The sequence below is a fragment of the Colobus angolensis genome, unplaced genomic scaffold (genome assembly GCF_000951035.1).
Source record: "Colobus angolensis palliatus isolate OR3802 unplaced genomic scaffold, Cang.pa_1.0 Scaffold63, whole genome shotgun sequence".
Taxonomy (NCBI): Eukaryota; Metazoa; Chordata; class Mammalia; order Primates; family Cercopithecidae; genus Colobus; species Colobus angolensis.
The window spans coordinates 7,344,532-7,357,529 of NW_012119932.1; the positions used below are offsets into that span (position 1 = coordinate 7,344,532).

A 12,998-nucleotide genomic window follows, 5' to 3' on the forward strand; every position below is an offset into this window, starting at 1 on the left:
TCAGGAGGCTGAGGTGGGAGGATCAATTGAGCCCAGGAGGAAGAGGTTGCAGTGAGCTGAGATTATACCACTGCACTCCAGTCTGTGTGACTGAGCTAGACTCTGTCTCAAAAAAAGAAAAAAAGTAATATCTATTATATCATTGGCTAACAAAATTTACTCCTTTGTCATGTTAATAATATATATTGCATTTATTTTCATCTCAAACGTTTAATATTATATGGGTTAATGGTGCTTGCTAAATACTGCTTATAGCATTGTCTCTGTAGGAATTACATTGAATATCTGCCAACTCAACATTTGAGTAAAATTCTTTCAACAAATTATCAAAAGTTATTTTAGGTTAAAAGGACATATGGACACATTCAATTATCTACTCTGTTTCAATATCAAATTGGCTTGCTCATGGGTCCATGAAGAAGGTGGCAAATATCATAACCACAAAAATGTCTAATTAAAATTGAACAACCCTGTCCTCAATTTACTTATGTTTTATTGGAAGCGAATCGATGTTTGCTTAGGATTAAATTCTGAAGCAGACTGCAAACAAAGGAGTCTTCTCTTATTTTATTGATCTAAGAGGAAGCTGACTAAACAGAGAAGGCAGAAACTGATAAACAGACCGAAGCTTGGAGAAAATGTGGAAGACATTTTTATGAGTAAAGGCTTGAGAAATATTTTTTTAAGTTTAAAAAGATCTTACATTTTCTTTATGAAAGTGATAAATTACTAGGTGTTTACGCTATGTCTTTTGCATCTTCTTTCTTCCTTTTCACCCTTCACCATGCAAAAATACCAAACACACACAGATTAGAATGTACCTGTTGGAAGAGGCACTGCCAGTTCTTCTTGCATGGATTCACGGAGTGATAGACAATTTTCTGTAAGCACGATGTCATCAAGTGCAATGTCGCCACGCTGACCTTTCCCAACTCTACCTTCAAATTTGACTTGGAAGTCTTCATCACCAAACAGTGACAGTTCTTCCCTCCGCCAGAAATTGCCTTGCTCTACAGTGAGGTTCAGTAGAACCTTCGTTTGGTTTGTGACTGACACCTGCATTAAGGTGAGTGCCCCAATGCCATTTCCATACATGTGATAATGAAAAATAATCTGTAATCAAGAAGGGAATATACACATGATACGATTAGTATAATTAATATATTATTTTCAATTCTATCCCATTGACCTCTTCTTTATTAACACATTTCTGGAGGAAAATTACACCTATTTATTCTCTTGCTCTGTCTACACTTTAACACTGAGTGAAGTCAGACCAGCCTTGAATCATATGTTGCAATGTATGGGAGACAGCAGAGGAAGAATCAAATATAAATTTAGTAGGAATAAAAGGGCTGAGTTTACATTCTTTCTGTGACTTCTAAAAGCAAGATTCCTTCATAAACTCTTAGAGCCCATTGTCAAAGGAATACAAGATCATTAAACTGCAATGCATTATATAAAAAGACTTTTCATGATTAAGAAATAACAGGAACAAAAGAAGATTATTTTTAATCTCCTGAAACTTATTTTCTTTTCTTCTTTTCCTTATTCCACTGCCATTTTTGTACTTGAAACACTTTCTCAGTTCTGTAAGATTCTCTGGGCTTCATTTAAATACAGCAAAACCCCAGAATAGTAATTATCCAAATTTTACTTGAAATGCTACCAATGGACTTTTGCAGAGCAGCCTGGGGAGCTCTTCTCTGAGTAAAAATTAATAGAAAGTATTTTCAGGGATTAATATTTCAATGTTGCAAAGATGAAACTTGCTAGATTTTGAGTGATTGTTACACAGTGAGAAAAGTCAGGAAAAATTCTGGGAATAGAACAGGACAGGTTAGGAGCAGTAGGAATTCAAAGCCTTTAAAGCTTTTGTCTTGTCATTTGTGTGAATGAGGGAAAACCGTGACAAAAGTGCCCTGCACACAGGAAAAAGACATGTTTGAAACACTAGCAGTCACATATATCACACTCTACAAGAAGAAAAATGAGCACCATTAAATCACATATGCAGTGTATTAATCCAGAAAGGATCAACCAAGAATGGGTGAGCCATAAAGTGACTCTACCCATCTCCCAACTGATGAAATCTTTAAATATTATACTATGACCCCAAAATACTTGTTCTATGGACTAACTTTCCCCACATGAGCTCTATGATCATTATGGATTGTCCTGGTACTGGTGAAACTTGGGTACCATGATTCATTTGAGTGAGAAACAAAGTGGCCAGGGGCCAACCTCTCAGACAGCATACCAGAGCCACCTGTCCGGCACACTTCTGCAAGGACCCCTTGTGGCTATAGAGGGTCTTCTCCTTTTGTGTTTGTCTTATTTGTGCAACAAATATGAGGCCTATGTTTTATGTCTCAGTAAATACGTCTGTATCTTCTTCAGGTCATTTGCTGAATGATGCCATCAGGTTAACATGCAAACAGATGCACCAATACCCCTATTTCCAGGGGGAACACCTGGTGACAACAAAGCCTAACACAGGGTACTGAGAGTGAATAAAAATCTTCTAAGCATTGGTAGGCCCGGTGGCTCACACCTGTAATCCCTGCACTTTGGGAGGCCAAGGCAGGTGGATCACCTGAGGTCAGGGGTTCAAGACCAGCCTGGCCAATTTGGTGAAACCCTGTCTCTACTAAAAATACAACAACAATAATAACAACAACAACAACAACAACAACAAATAGCTAGGCTTGGTGGACTGTGCCTGCAGTCCCAGCTACTCAGGAGGCTGAGGCAGGAGAATTGCCTGAACCTGGGAGGCAGAGGTTGCAGTGAGCAGAGATCACACCACTGCACTCCAGTCCAGGCAATAAAGTGAGGCTCCATCTCAAAAAGAAAAAAAAAAAAAACCATTAAGGTCTGATCTCTTCTCTCATCACCCTCTATATGCATCCTTTCTACACACTAACTCCCACAAAGAAAAAAAAACTGATTATCTCTGCTTGAAAGGTATTCCACAAGGTGAAGGGGCAGAGGTGATTCTCATAAAAATCTGGGAGATCAATCTGCTTACCTGATGAATACATTTTTAATATGGGAGACCCAATATTTCCCAGCACAATCTTTCCTTACATATTCTTATTCAATCTATATCATAAATATTCATAAAATGAACCATTCATCATTAATTTTTTGACATTTCTTCCAGGCATACTTCATTATTCTCACACAGATGTTTAAAACATTGGGGACACTAGTTCTGGGACCAGGGGAATATAGCAATGGATGAAATCTTAGTTACTACAGTATGAAAAAATATTCACCAGACATTTTCAGAAGTGTCTCAATAGAAAAGCTTACATGTCAACCTGTAATTTTCATATTTTGTATTTAATATTTAGTTAGGTTTATAAGACTAAAACTAATTTGTGATTTTCAAAATATCTATAGATGTATAAATTATAATTTATAAATGTATAGATGTATATAGATGTACCTAAATTTATAGATGTATAGCCAACATACAGAAAATCTGGTATGCTTGGGTTTTATTCCTGAGAAAGTACCAAGTAATCTGGAAGATAGCAAAAACAGATAAAAACTATACTTGTTAAAAACTCAATTTTTGCCAAAATAGTTTTGTATGATTTACTTTCATTCTAGACTGCTGACCAAGTTCTATCACTAAAACTCTCATCTGATCATGTCACTTCGCTTGCAGAAAATCTTCACTGTCTACGTGATAGATGAAATTGCTCTATGAGAGTTAAACTATAAAATCAACTCAGGATGAGACAGAAAAACTTTTAAGACGAAGTAAAAGTTTAACATGTATTCATACTATGGCAGTGCTAAGGTGTTGAAGGCTGTTTGATATGTCTCTCTCCCACGGTTAGGGCTCTGTCAGTTGTGGACACAGGCACGGAGAAGTGTAAGTTGGACCAGGCAGAGTGGCTCACGCCTATAATCCCAATACTTTGGGAAGTCGAGGTGGGCAGATCACCTGAGGTTAGGAGTTCGAGACCAGCAACATGGTGAAAACCCTGTCTCTACTAAAAATACAAAAATTAGCTGGGATGATGGTACAAGCCTGTAATCCCAACTCCTCAGCCGACTGAGGCAGGAGAACCACTTGAACCTGGGAGACGGATGTTGCAGTGAGCTGAGGTCATGCCACTGCCCTCCAGCCTGCGTGACAGAGTGAGACTCTGTGGAAGGGAAGGGGAAGAGGAAGCGAAGGGAAGAAAGTTTCTGGGTGTAATTCGTTTGCTTTACAGAGTTCAAACATTGGGGAACACTCTAGTCAAAATACATGTGCTCAGAAATTAGAGACTGCATTTCTTATTGTAAATATATTTATTTCTGTATCCATCTCTTGTAAGCAAGAGATCCCCGAGCACTTGTGATCTCTAAACACTTAATTTGTACTATAAGTAAAGCTAAATTCAGTTCTTAGCCTAGCTGACTCAAGTCTTTTATGGAATATAAACAAGCAAACAATAAACAAAGAAAAATGGAAAACCCTGTAAATACGTAGTTATCGTATGAGGCTGCTGCTTTTCCCAAAGAGCCATATAACCTTATTTATACTTTTAATTGTCCACAGATGTTTTTGTGAAATTTCCACAGGCTAATAACCAAGTCATGTTTTCTTCCTGCCTATAGAAATTATTCTACTTGTTTTAGGAGTAAGTTCAGGGTCCTTTCTGTTTTGTTTTTCATGAAGACTTACTCAACAATTTTTGTAGTTCTCACTATCTCTAGTATTCATTCTTGTAGATATTTAATTATATACTGACTGTTGTTTAATTCTGTTTCTGTTTGTAAAATTTCCATAGTTTTAATAAGCACTAAACTTCTTAACAGAAAGCAACTGGTATCTTACTTCTTCTGTATTATACATGGCTGTGAATAACAACCATGGAATTTTCCAATGGTTTCCCAAACTTCAATATCCACGGAATTTATCCATAGGAGAAATTGTTCCAACAGTTATAGCAATCCTTCCCTTTCATTCTGAACTTCGTTTTTTCCCTCCCTCACATATCCAAAGTTGAATAAATTCAAACTCATCTTTTTTCTGGTCCCAGCCACTCTATTTTCTGTATGTCAATTTATCAACAGTTTCTCACAATAATTCTGTGTTTGTTTGGTTGGTTGGTTTGATTTTCCCCATACCTTGCAGTTTTTGCTTCTCTTACTTATAACTGGACTTGAAATTCTGGCAGTTCTCATGGGCTGCTGAGGGAACAAACTCTTTATAAAGATATAATGACCAGATGAATTTCCCAAAGTGTGATCTGCCGCTGGCTCTGTGCCTGCTGCAGGGATGCTGCTAGCTTTCAGATTCCAGTCAAAGTCCTCGTCTTTCTCCTGCTCCCAGGAACAAAGATCAAATTCGAAATCACAGCGCCCACTGGAGGTACCTGGAAAGTATTTCCAAATATATGTTACGGAAAATGGAAATGTACTGACTTTAAAACATGCAATTCAAAACTGCAGTGATCTTGCTGTATGATGTAATATTTGAAACCTTATAATGCTATCCTGATAGCAATATATAAAGAGACTAATTTGGTTTGCTATACACACAGCTACTTCCCTGGCTTCTGTAAGTTCATTTCTCTACAAATCTGGTCCCAGTTTCAAAGTTGATAAACTATTTTAGTATTACACATATTTCCTTCTCTAAGTATCCACTTGGTCAATGTAATTTATTTATTCTGTCTTCTCATCTATTCTTCTCAGGTCTTGGTAAGAAATTTATGAAGTTTATTATTCTGCAATACATTTTAGCTTGGGTAATGCTGCCCCGAGAAAAAGTTATCATTAATCATAGTAGTTATTTTGGTTTAGAACAGTTCTTTATTTTAGAGAAAACTGTGAAACAGAAAAGTGACGTAAAAAGGTGTGATAATTTGAATGAGCTTATTGTAATAAGTTGCAGAAATTAAATATGTTAAGTTGCATCAAATACCAAACTATTGCATCAAATACCAAACTATCTCCCAGGTGTTTTTTGAAGTATTTTACTACTGTCATTGCTTAAGTTGCTTTATTTTCCCATTTCCAAGATAGTAGTAATTATACAGGCATCTTTTTATCATGCTGCAAGTAAATTATAAAGCTGAAAATGGTAGTGAAGATGTTATAAAACTGAGCATTGAGGTATGAAGGTGTCATACCTTATACATTTATATATTTAGGACTTTTGATACTTTTCATTTTTAAGTCAATATTCATGATTCTGCATAAAACCAATGAGGGAGGCTGGGCATGGTGGCCCACACCTGTAATCCTAGCACGTTGAGGCTGAGGCAGGTAGATCACCTGAGGTCAGGAGTTCGAGACCAGCCTGGCCAACATGGTGAAATCCCATCTCTACTAAACATACAAAATTAGCTGGGCGTGGTGGCGTGCACTTGTGGTCCCAGCTGCTCAGGAGGCTGAGGCAGAAGGATCACTTGAACCTGGGAGGTAGAGGTTGCAGTGAGCCGAGATCATGCCACTGCACTCCAGCCTGGCTGACAGAGCAAGACTCCATCTCAAAAAAGCAAAACAAGGCCGGGCGCGGTGGCTCACGCCTGTAATCCCAGCACTTTGGGAGGCCGAGACGGGCGGATCACGAGGTCAGGAGATCGAGACCATCCTGGCTAACACGGTGAAACCCCGTCTCTACTAAAAATACAAAAAAGCTAGCCGGGCGAGATGGCGGGCGCCTGTAGTCTCAGCTACTCCGGAGGCTGAGGCAGGAGAATGGCGTAAACCCGGGAGGCGGAGCTTGCAGTGAGCTGAGATCTGGCCACTGCACTCCAGCCGGGGCGACAGAGCAAGACTCCGTCTCAAAAAAAAAAAAAAAAAAGCAAAACAAAACAAAAACAAAAACCAGTGAGTAATTTGACCATAAGTAACAAAATGTACTGTTTAGAATTCTTTAATGACAATAATTCTTTATGAAGTTCTTTTTGAAGATTACAACTGCAATAAAAATCTGTAAAATCATAAGTGAGATAAGTGTCCAAATATTAAAAATACTTGAAAAGAACCTATGGTAGCATGTTGATATATCTTCAGATAAATGTTTCTCTCTTAACTAAACCTCATTTAAACAATTGCTCAAAATTTTTAAGGCAAATGAGGGTAAGAATGACTCTGTCATCAAAACATTCAGGGACTTGCTCTCCAATGCACAAGCCAAAGAAAGGCAGATAACCCCACAGAAGCTATGGTAATTCCTGGACAAATCATCCACTCTATTTTATTACACATGACTCTTTAAGAATGTCCAAGTTCTGTTGCACGTGGCATCAAAACAGTGAGGTTTTTGTTTGTTTGTTTCTGTATGGATACATTCTTACAGTTATCCCAAGTCAGATAATATTGTCTCAATGTGCAAAACAAACCCTAAACTCTTTGTAGTTTATGAGGTGGAGAATATGAAAACACATGAGGCTGGGTGGAGTGGTTCACCCCTGTAATCACATTTTAGGAGGCCAAGGTGGGAGGATCACATGAGGCCAGTTCAAGATCATCCTGGCCAACAAAGTGAGACTCTGTCTCTACAAATAGTTAAATTAAATTTTAAGAATTAAAAATTAAAAAAGAAAACATATGAGTTTTACCATTGTTTCTATGTCATTTGGGGATACATAAGAAAATACTAAAACAAAATATAAGCTAACTTTATTACACCTCTGAGCAAGAAACTTATACAATAAAGAAAAAGGGCTTAAAATAAGCATTTTTAGCTTTTGAAAGAACTAAAGACATTACTTTAAGAAAACATCAAGACCGATAATTTGTTTTTCTAATTTACCAGTCAAGACATTTGTAATGTCTTCAAGGATAGAGATAAATTCTCTGTTATAATTTATGTCATCAAATCAACAGAATGCCTTTTTAAAATCTAATTGCTAATTCAGTTTTCAAATGGCATTTGAAATATACTTTGTAATTTATTTTTTTCCTAGAATAGACTGTAATACTTATAACCTATTGTAGTGTAGAATACTAAAGTTTTAAGTATCCTTTCAAAGGACCGGGAAGTAGATGTCAGGAAAATAATAATGAACTCCAACTCAGCATCTAGTTTAAGAATATGAACCGCTGTCTTGGTTAAGGACTATAAAATGAAGTAAATAATTCAGTTGCCTTGTGTTGGAAAATTTAGCAGCCTCTGAGAAACACGTTAGCATATAGAGCAGCATCTGGAGAGGCCATTCATATAAGAAAATAATGTGTGCTGGTGAAAAACAGATTTGATATTTTTATTCATGTAAACACTGTTACATGGATCTTTATGATATAAATAATATTTTTCTTTTGATCTTTTCCCTCATGTTGAAGTTATGTTTTCTTGGAAAGTTTATTTCTAATATACCAGTGGGGAAAATGAAATAAGCAAAAAAAGTTGTTTGCATTTCACATCACTGTGATGAGGGGGAACAACTTATAATTTCATATCCTATTATTTCCCATAGGTACCAGGTAAAAAATATAACATAGCCTTGAGAACTGATGCCAATTCCTGGCATTTCTGGTGCAGTTAATGCCTATATCAGACAGCTGTGCCATCAGGAAGACAATGATCACCTTTGTATACAGCTGTGTCATCAATCAAACCAATTTCTACCTTTCTAAATCCTATAATTTGTCCATTGATCAATATCACTATAGGTATAAAATATGTCTCATTTGAAAAGGCATATTTTGAAGGAACATAACATAATTCTTCTTAAGGTCCTACCATCAAACTCAAAAAATTAAAATCTTACCATTATATTCATGTATTCATTCAACATAAAATTACTGAGCATATTCTATAAATAAAGCACATTTAGGAAAATAGGAAAAGAGGGGTACTGGGTATGAAATATAATGTGTTCCAGGTCCTGAAACATTCTCTTTATATCTGTCATTTCATTTAATCCTCGCTTTGTCTCTATATAATAGTTATTATTCTTATTTTGGTTGATGAGAAAGTTGAAGTTCAGAATTAAACTTTGCTTTGTATTCCACTATAAGTAGCAGAGCTATGAGCTGAAGGAGGACACAACACATAGCTCCTTTAGTACTAATCCCTTTGATAATGTGGAATGTAGCAGTTAGAAGTGAGAGTTAAAATAGAACAAATTTACAAATACATGGGATAAGAAAGTACATGTATCTGTAGAAAAACTTCTCTAAGAGACTCCTGCCTCTGTGAGCCGGTAGCAACATGAAGACAGCAGTCATTCAGTTTAGTGTGATTATTCTTGAGGTATTGTGGCATGATGTAGTTCATCACTTCTTTAACTGTTCTTCTGAATATGAATGTCCTACAGGTGTCAATTTGTCATCCAAAGGAAGAAGATTCTGCATTCAAATGAATGGGATCAATTCTATAAAATTTGTCTTTGAAAGATTTTAAAAGATGCTAGTATATTAAAGGCTCTGAGAATTCCCACAATATGCAGACTATTTATGCAATAGAGGATATTCCCAATGTATTTGACTAAGGAACCTTTTTTTCTTTGGCAGAGCTATCAACATATTGTAGAATAATATGCTTATCATAAGGAACAAGATTTTCAAATCCTGATATTAAGACAAACAAGCAAAAGGCATAATTAGAGAAGCTAGGTATTAGTTTCCTAGGGCTGCATATGAAAATATCACAAACTGGGTGGCTTAAATCAACAGAAATTTTTTGTCTGCTCCGTTTTCAGGCTGGAAGTCTGAAATGAAGGTGTTGGCAGCATCATGCTCTCTTATGGCTACAGAGGAGAACCTTTCCTTGTCTGTTCATAGTTGCTGGTAGCTATGGGCCATCTTAGTGTTCCTTGGCTCATAGATGTATCACATCAATCACCTGTCATTCTCCCTATCTGTTTTCACATCATCTCTCTGTGTCCAATTTTCCCTCTTCTTATAAGGACACCAGTCATTGAATTAGGACCCATCTTTATCCAGCAGGACTGTATTTTAACTAGATGATATCTGCAAAAGCCCTATTTCCAAATAAGGTCGCATTTTGAGATTCCAGGTGACCATGAGTTTAAAATTCCAGGTTACCAGGTGTAACTAAATTTTCAGTGGACATTATACAACCTAGTTACTTAAATGTTTACTTTTTCAAAGGTAAATCTCTTGGGCTTTTGTGCTATGTAATCATATCATTCAAAAATATTTATAATTTGGCTATCCTTTGTTTCATTTCATGTCTTAAATATTGACCAGGACCACAAAGATAATATTAAATAGTAATACTAATAGTATATATTTTGACATGCTCTTGATTTTAATGTAAGTATTTTCACTGTTTCCTACATTAATTTGATAGAACACCTTTAATGTGTTAAAAATAATCATATATATGCTCTGCATAGCATAAGAAATGGCTGCTTAATTTAAATAAGAATTTTCAGCACCTATCAGCTTGCTATTATTTTCTTCAGTAATGTGGGTACATTGACATATTATGACATCAAAATACACTTAAAATGTTATAAGATCTTTATCTAAAATTGCATGATATATTACTATATATACACTACATGTATTATGATGAATTTAGTTTGCTAGCATTTTAAGCTTTTCTGCATGTATATTCACAGGGTGTTTGAATATCACTTGTCTGATTTTTGGAAGCTTCATTATCAGTGATATATTAGTTTAATAAAATAAATTCTACCTTTTCATATGGTTGAAATAGTTTCTTTGGGCATTATTAATTCATTAAAATTTGGTAGAACTCCGCAGTATCTACCCCAGGAGAAAGAACTGGAGGACATTTGTTGATAACTTATTTGACAGTTAATGGTCTTTTCAGGTTTTTTGCTTTATTAGTTAATTTTGGTTATTTTTCCCCTAGAAAATTAACTATTTCATTGACATTTGCAAATTAGCACAGAGTTATTGGTCTCTATATCCTTTTTATGTCTCCTTTAGCAAAACTACACTTATTTGTATTTTTCTTCCTTTTTTAAATTAAAAATTAGTAAAAGTTTATCTACTACCTCTACTTTTAAAAATAACAGTCTTGGACTTATCATTTGAATTTTTTTTTCAAGTTAGCATTTCTCATTTTCTTAACAATATTTTTGCAAACTTTTACTCTGAAATAGTTTCAAACTTGCACAAAAGTTGCAATAATAATAAAAATATCTTTCATCTACCCTTTAACCAAGTTCACAAATGTTTATATTTTCTCCATTCTATCTAAATTCATGTGTATGTGGATACACAGGCACATCTTTAATGTATTGCTCTGTCAATTCTGGGCCATTGCAAAAAAGTGAATGCCACAGTAAAGCAAATCACATGAAATTTTAGGTTTCTAAGTGCATATAAAAGTTATGCTTACACTATACTACAGTGTACTAAAAGTAACATTATGTCTAAAAAGTGTAAATGCCTTAGTTAAAAATAATTTATCCCTAAAAATTGCTATCATCTGAACATTTAGTGAATCACAATGCTTTTGCTGATGGAGGGTATTGCCTCAATGTTGATGGTTGCCAAATGGTCAAGATGGTGGTTGCTGAAGGTGGCTGCTAAGTTGGCTACTGTAGCAATTTCTTAAAATAAGAAAACAAGTTTGCTTGAAATAAGTTTGCTACATTGGTTGACTCTTCACTAAAGATTCTCTGTAGCAGGTAAAGCCGTTTGTTTTGTTTGTTTAGACATATCTTCAGGCTCCACTTCTAATTCTAGTTCTTTTGCTGTTTCCACCACATCTGTGTTACTTCCTGCACTGAAATCTTGAAGCCCTCAAAGTCATCCATGAAGGTTAAAATCAACTTCTTCCATACTCCTGTTAATGTTAGCATTTTGACCTTCTGCCATGAATCACAAATGTTCTTAATGGCATCTAGAATGGTGAATCCTTTCCACAAGGTTTTTGATTTACTTTGTCCAGATCCATCAAAGGAATCACCCCCTATGGCAGTTGTTGCCTTATAAAATGTATTTCTTAAATAGTAAAACCTGAAAGTCAAAATTACTCCTTAATTCATGGACAAAATGAATATTGTGTTAGTAGGCATGAAAGCACCATCAAACTCCCTTTACATCTCCATTAGAGCTCTTGGGAGATCAGGTGTATTGTCAATAAGTGGTAATATTTTGACAGGAATTTTTTTTTTTTCTGAGCTGTAAATTTGAACAGTGGGCTTCAGTAAACCATGCTATAAACAGATGTGCCATCATCCAGGCTTTGTTGTTTCATTTAGAGAGCATACTCAAAATCCATACTGGGAAAATACGGAAACGTGGATTCATATTGGGAAAACCATTATTACAACAGGGGAACCTGATAGTTGAAAAGGCCTTTGGTATGAGTCAATGTACTCTCCCTTATGAAAATGCTGAAGCAGGAATTAGGTGACTTCCTTCCACCTCCATTGTCAGCCAGGTCACGAAAGTTACAGAAATGATTCCTTTAATGGTTGGTGTTGCATTTGATCAATTAATTTAACAATGTAACAGATGTTGGGGCTGGTTCATCAATAAGCATGTCCTAAGGGAGTTCTCTCGCATTTTAATAGAATGGGGTAAGTGCTAGGATGGAGATGGAAAATGTATGATTAATTGTAATTGAGTACAATAAAAACTATACAAAAGTCTAAATGTTGAATCCCTGTTTCAATGAGCTTAAACTAAGAAAGACTTAAAACCTGCTGGGCATGGTGGCTCTTCCCTGTAATCCCAGCATTTTGGGAAGCCGAGGTGGGTGGATCGCTTGATGCCAGGAGTTTGAGACCAGCCTAGGCAACATGTTGAAACTCCATCTCTACTAAAAATACAAAAATTAGTCAGGTATGGTGGCACGCACCTGTTGTCTCAGCTACTCAGGAGGCTGAGGCACCAGAATCATTGCAACCCAGGAGGCGGAGGTTGCAGTGAGCCAAGATCTTGCCAGTGTACTCTAGCTTGGGCAACAGAGTGAGTTCCTATCTCAAGAAAAAGAAAGGAGGGAGGAAGGGAGGAAGGGAGGAAGGAAGGAAGAGAGGAAGGAAGAGAGGAAGGAAGGAAGGGAGGAAGGGAGGGAGGGAGGGAGG

The 12,998-nt window shown here is 36.2% G+C and overlaps 1 protein-coding gene across 1 annotated transcript in view; it reads right to left on the minus strand.

Moving 5' to 3' along the window:
- Window positions 1–12,998, minus strand: part of MALRD1 (MAM and LDL receptor class A domain containing 1) — a 725,579-nt gene that overhangs the window by 416,954 nt on the left and 295,627 nt on the right. Inside the window, exons 24-25 of the mRNA XM_011963908.1 lie at window positions 5,137–5,384; window positions 822–1,113 (exon numbers count right to left, since the gene is read on the minus strand). Of these exons, the coding sequence (XP_011819298.1) occupies window positions 822–1,113; window positions 5,137–5,384 (540 nt within the window). The remainder of the gene's footprint in view (window positions 1–821; window positions 1,114–5,136; window positions 5,385–12,998) is intronic.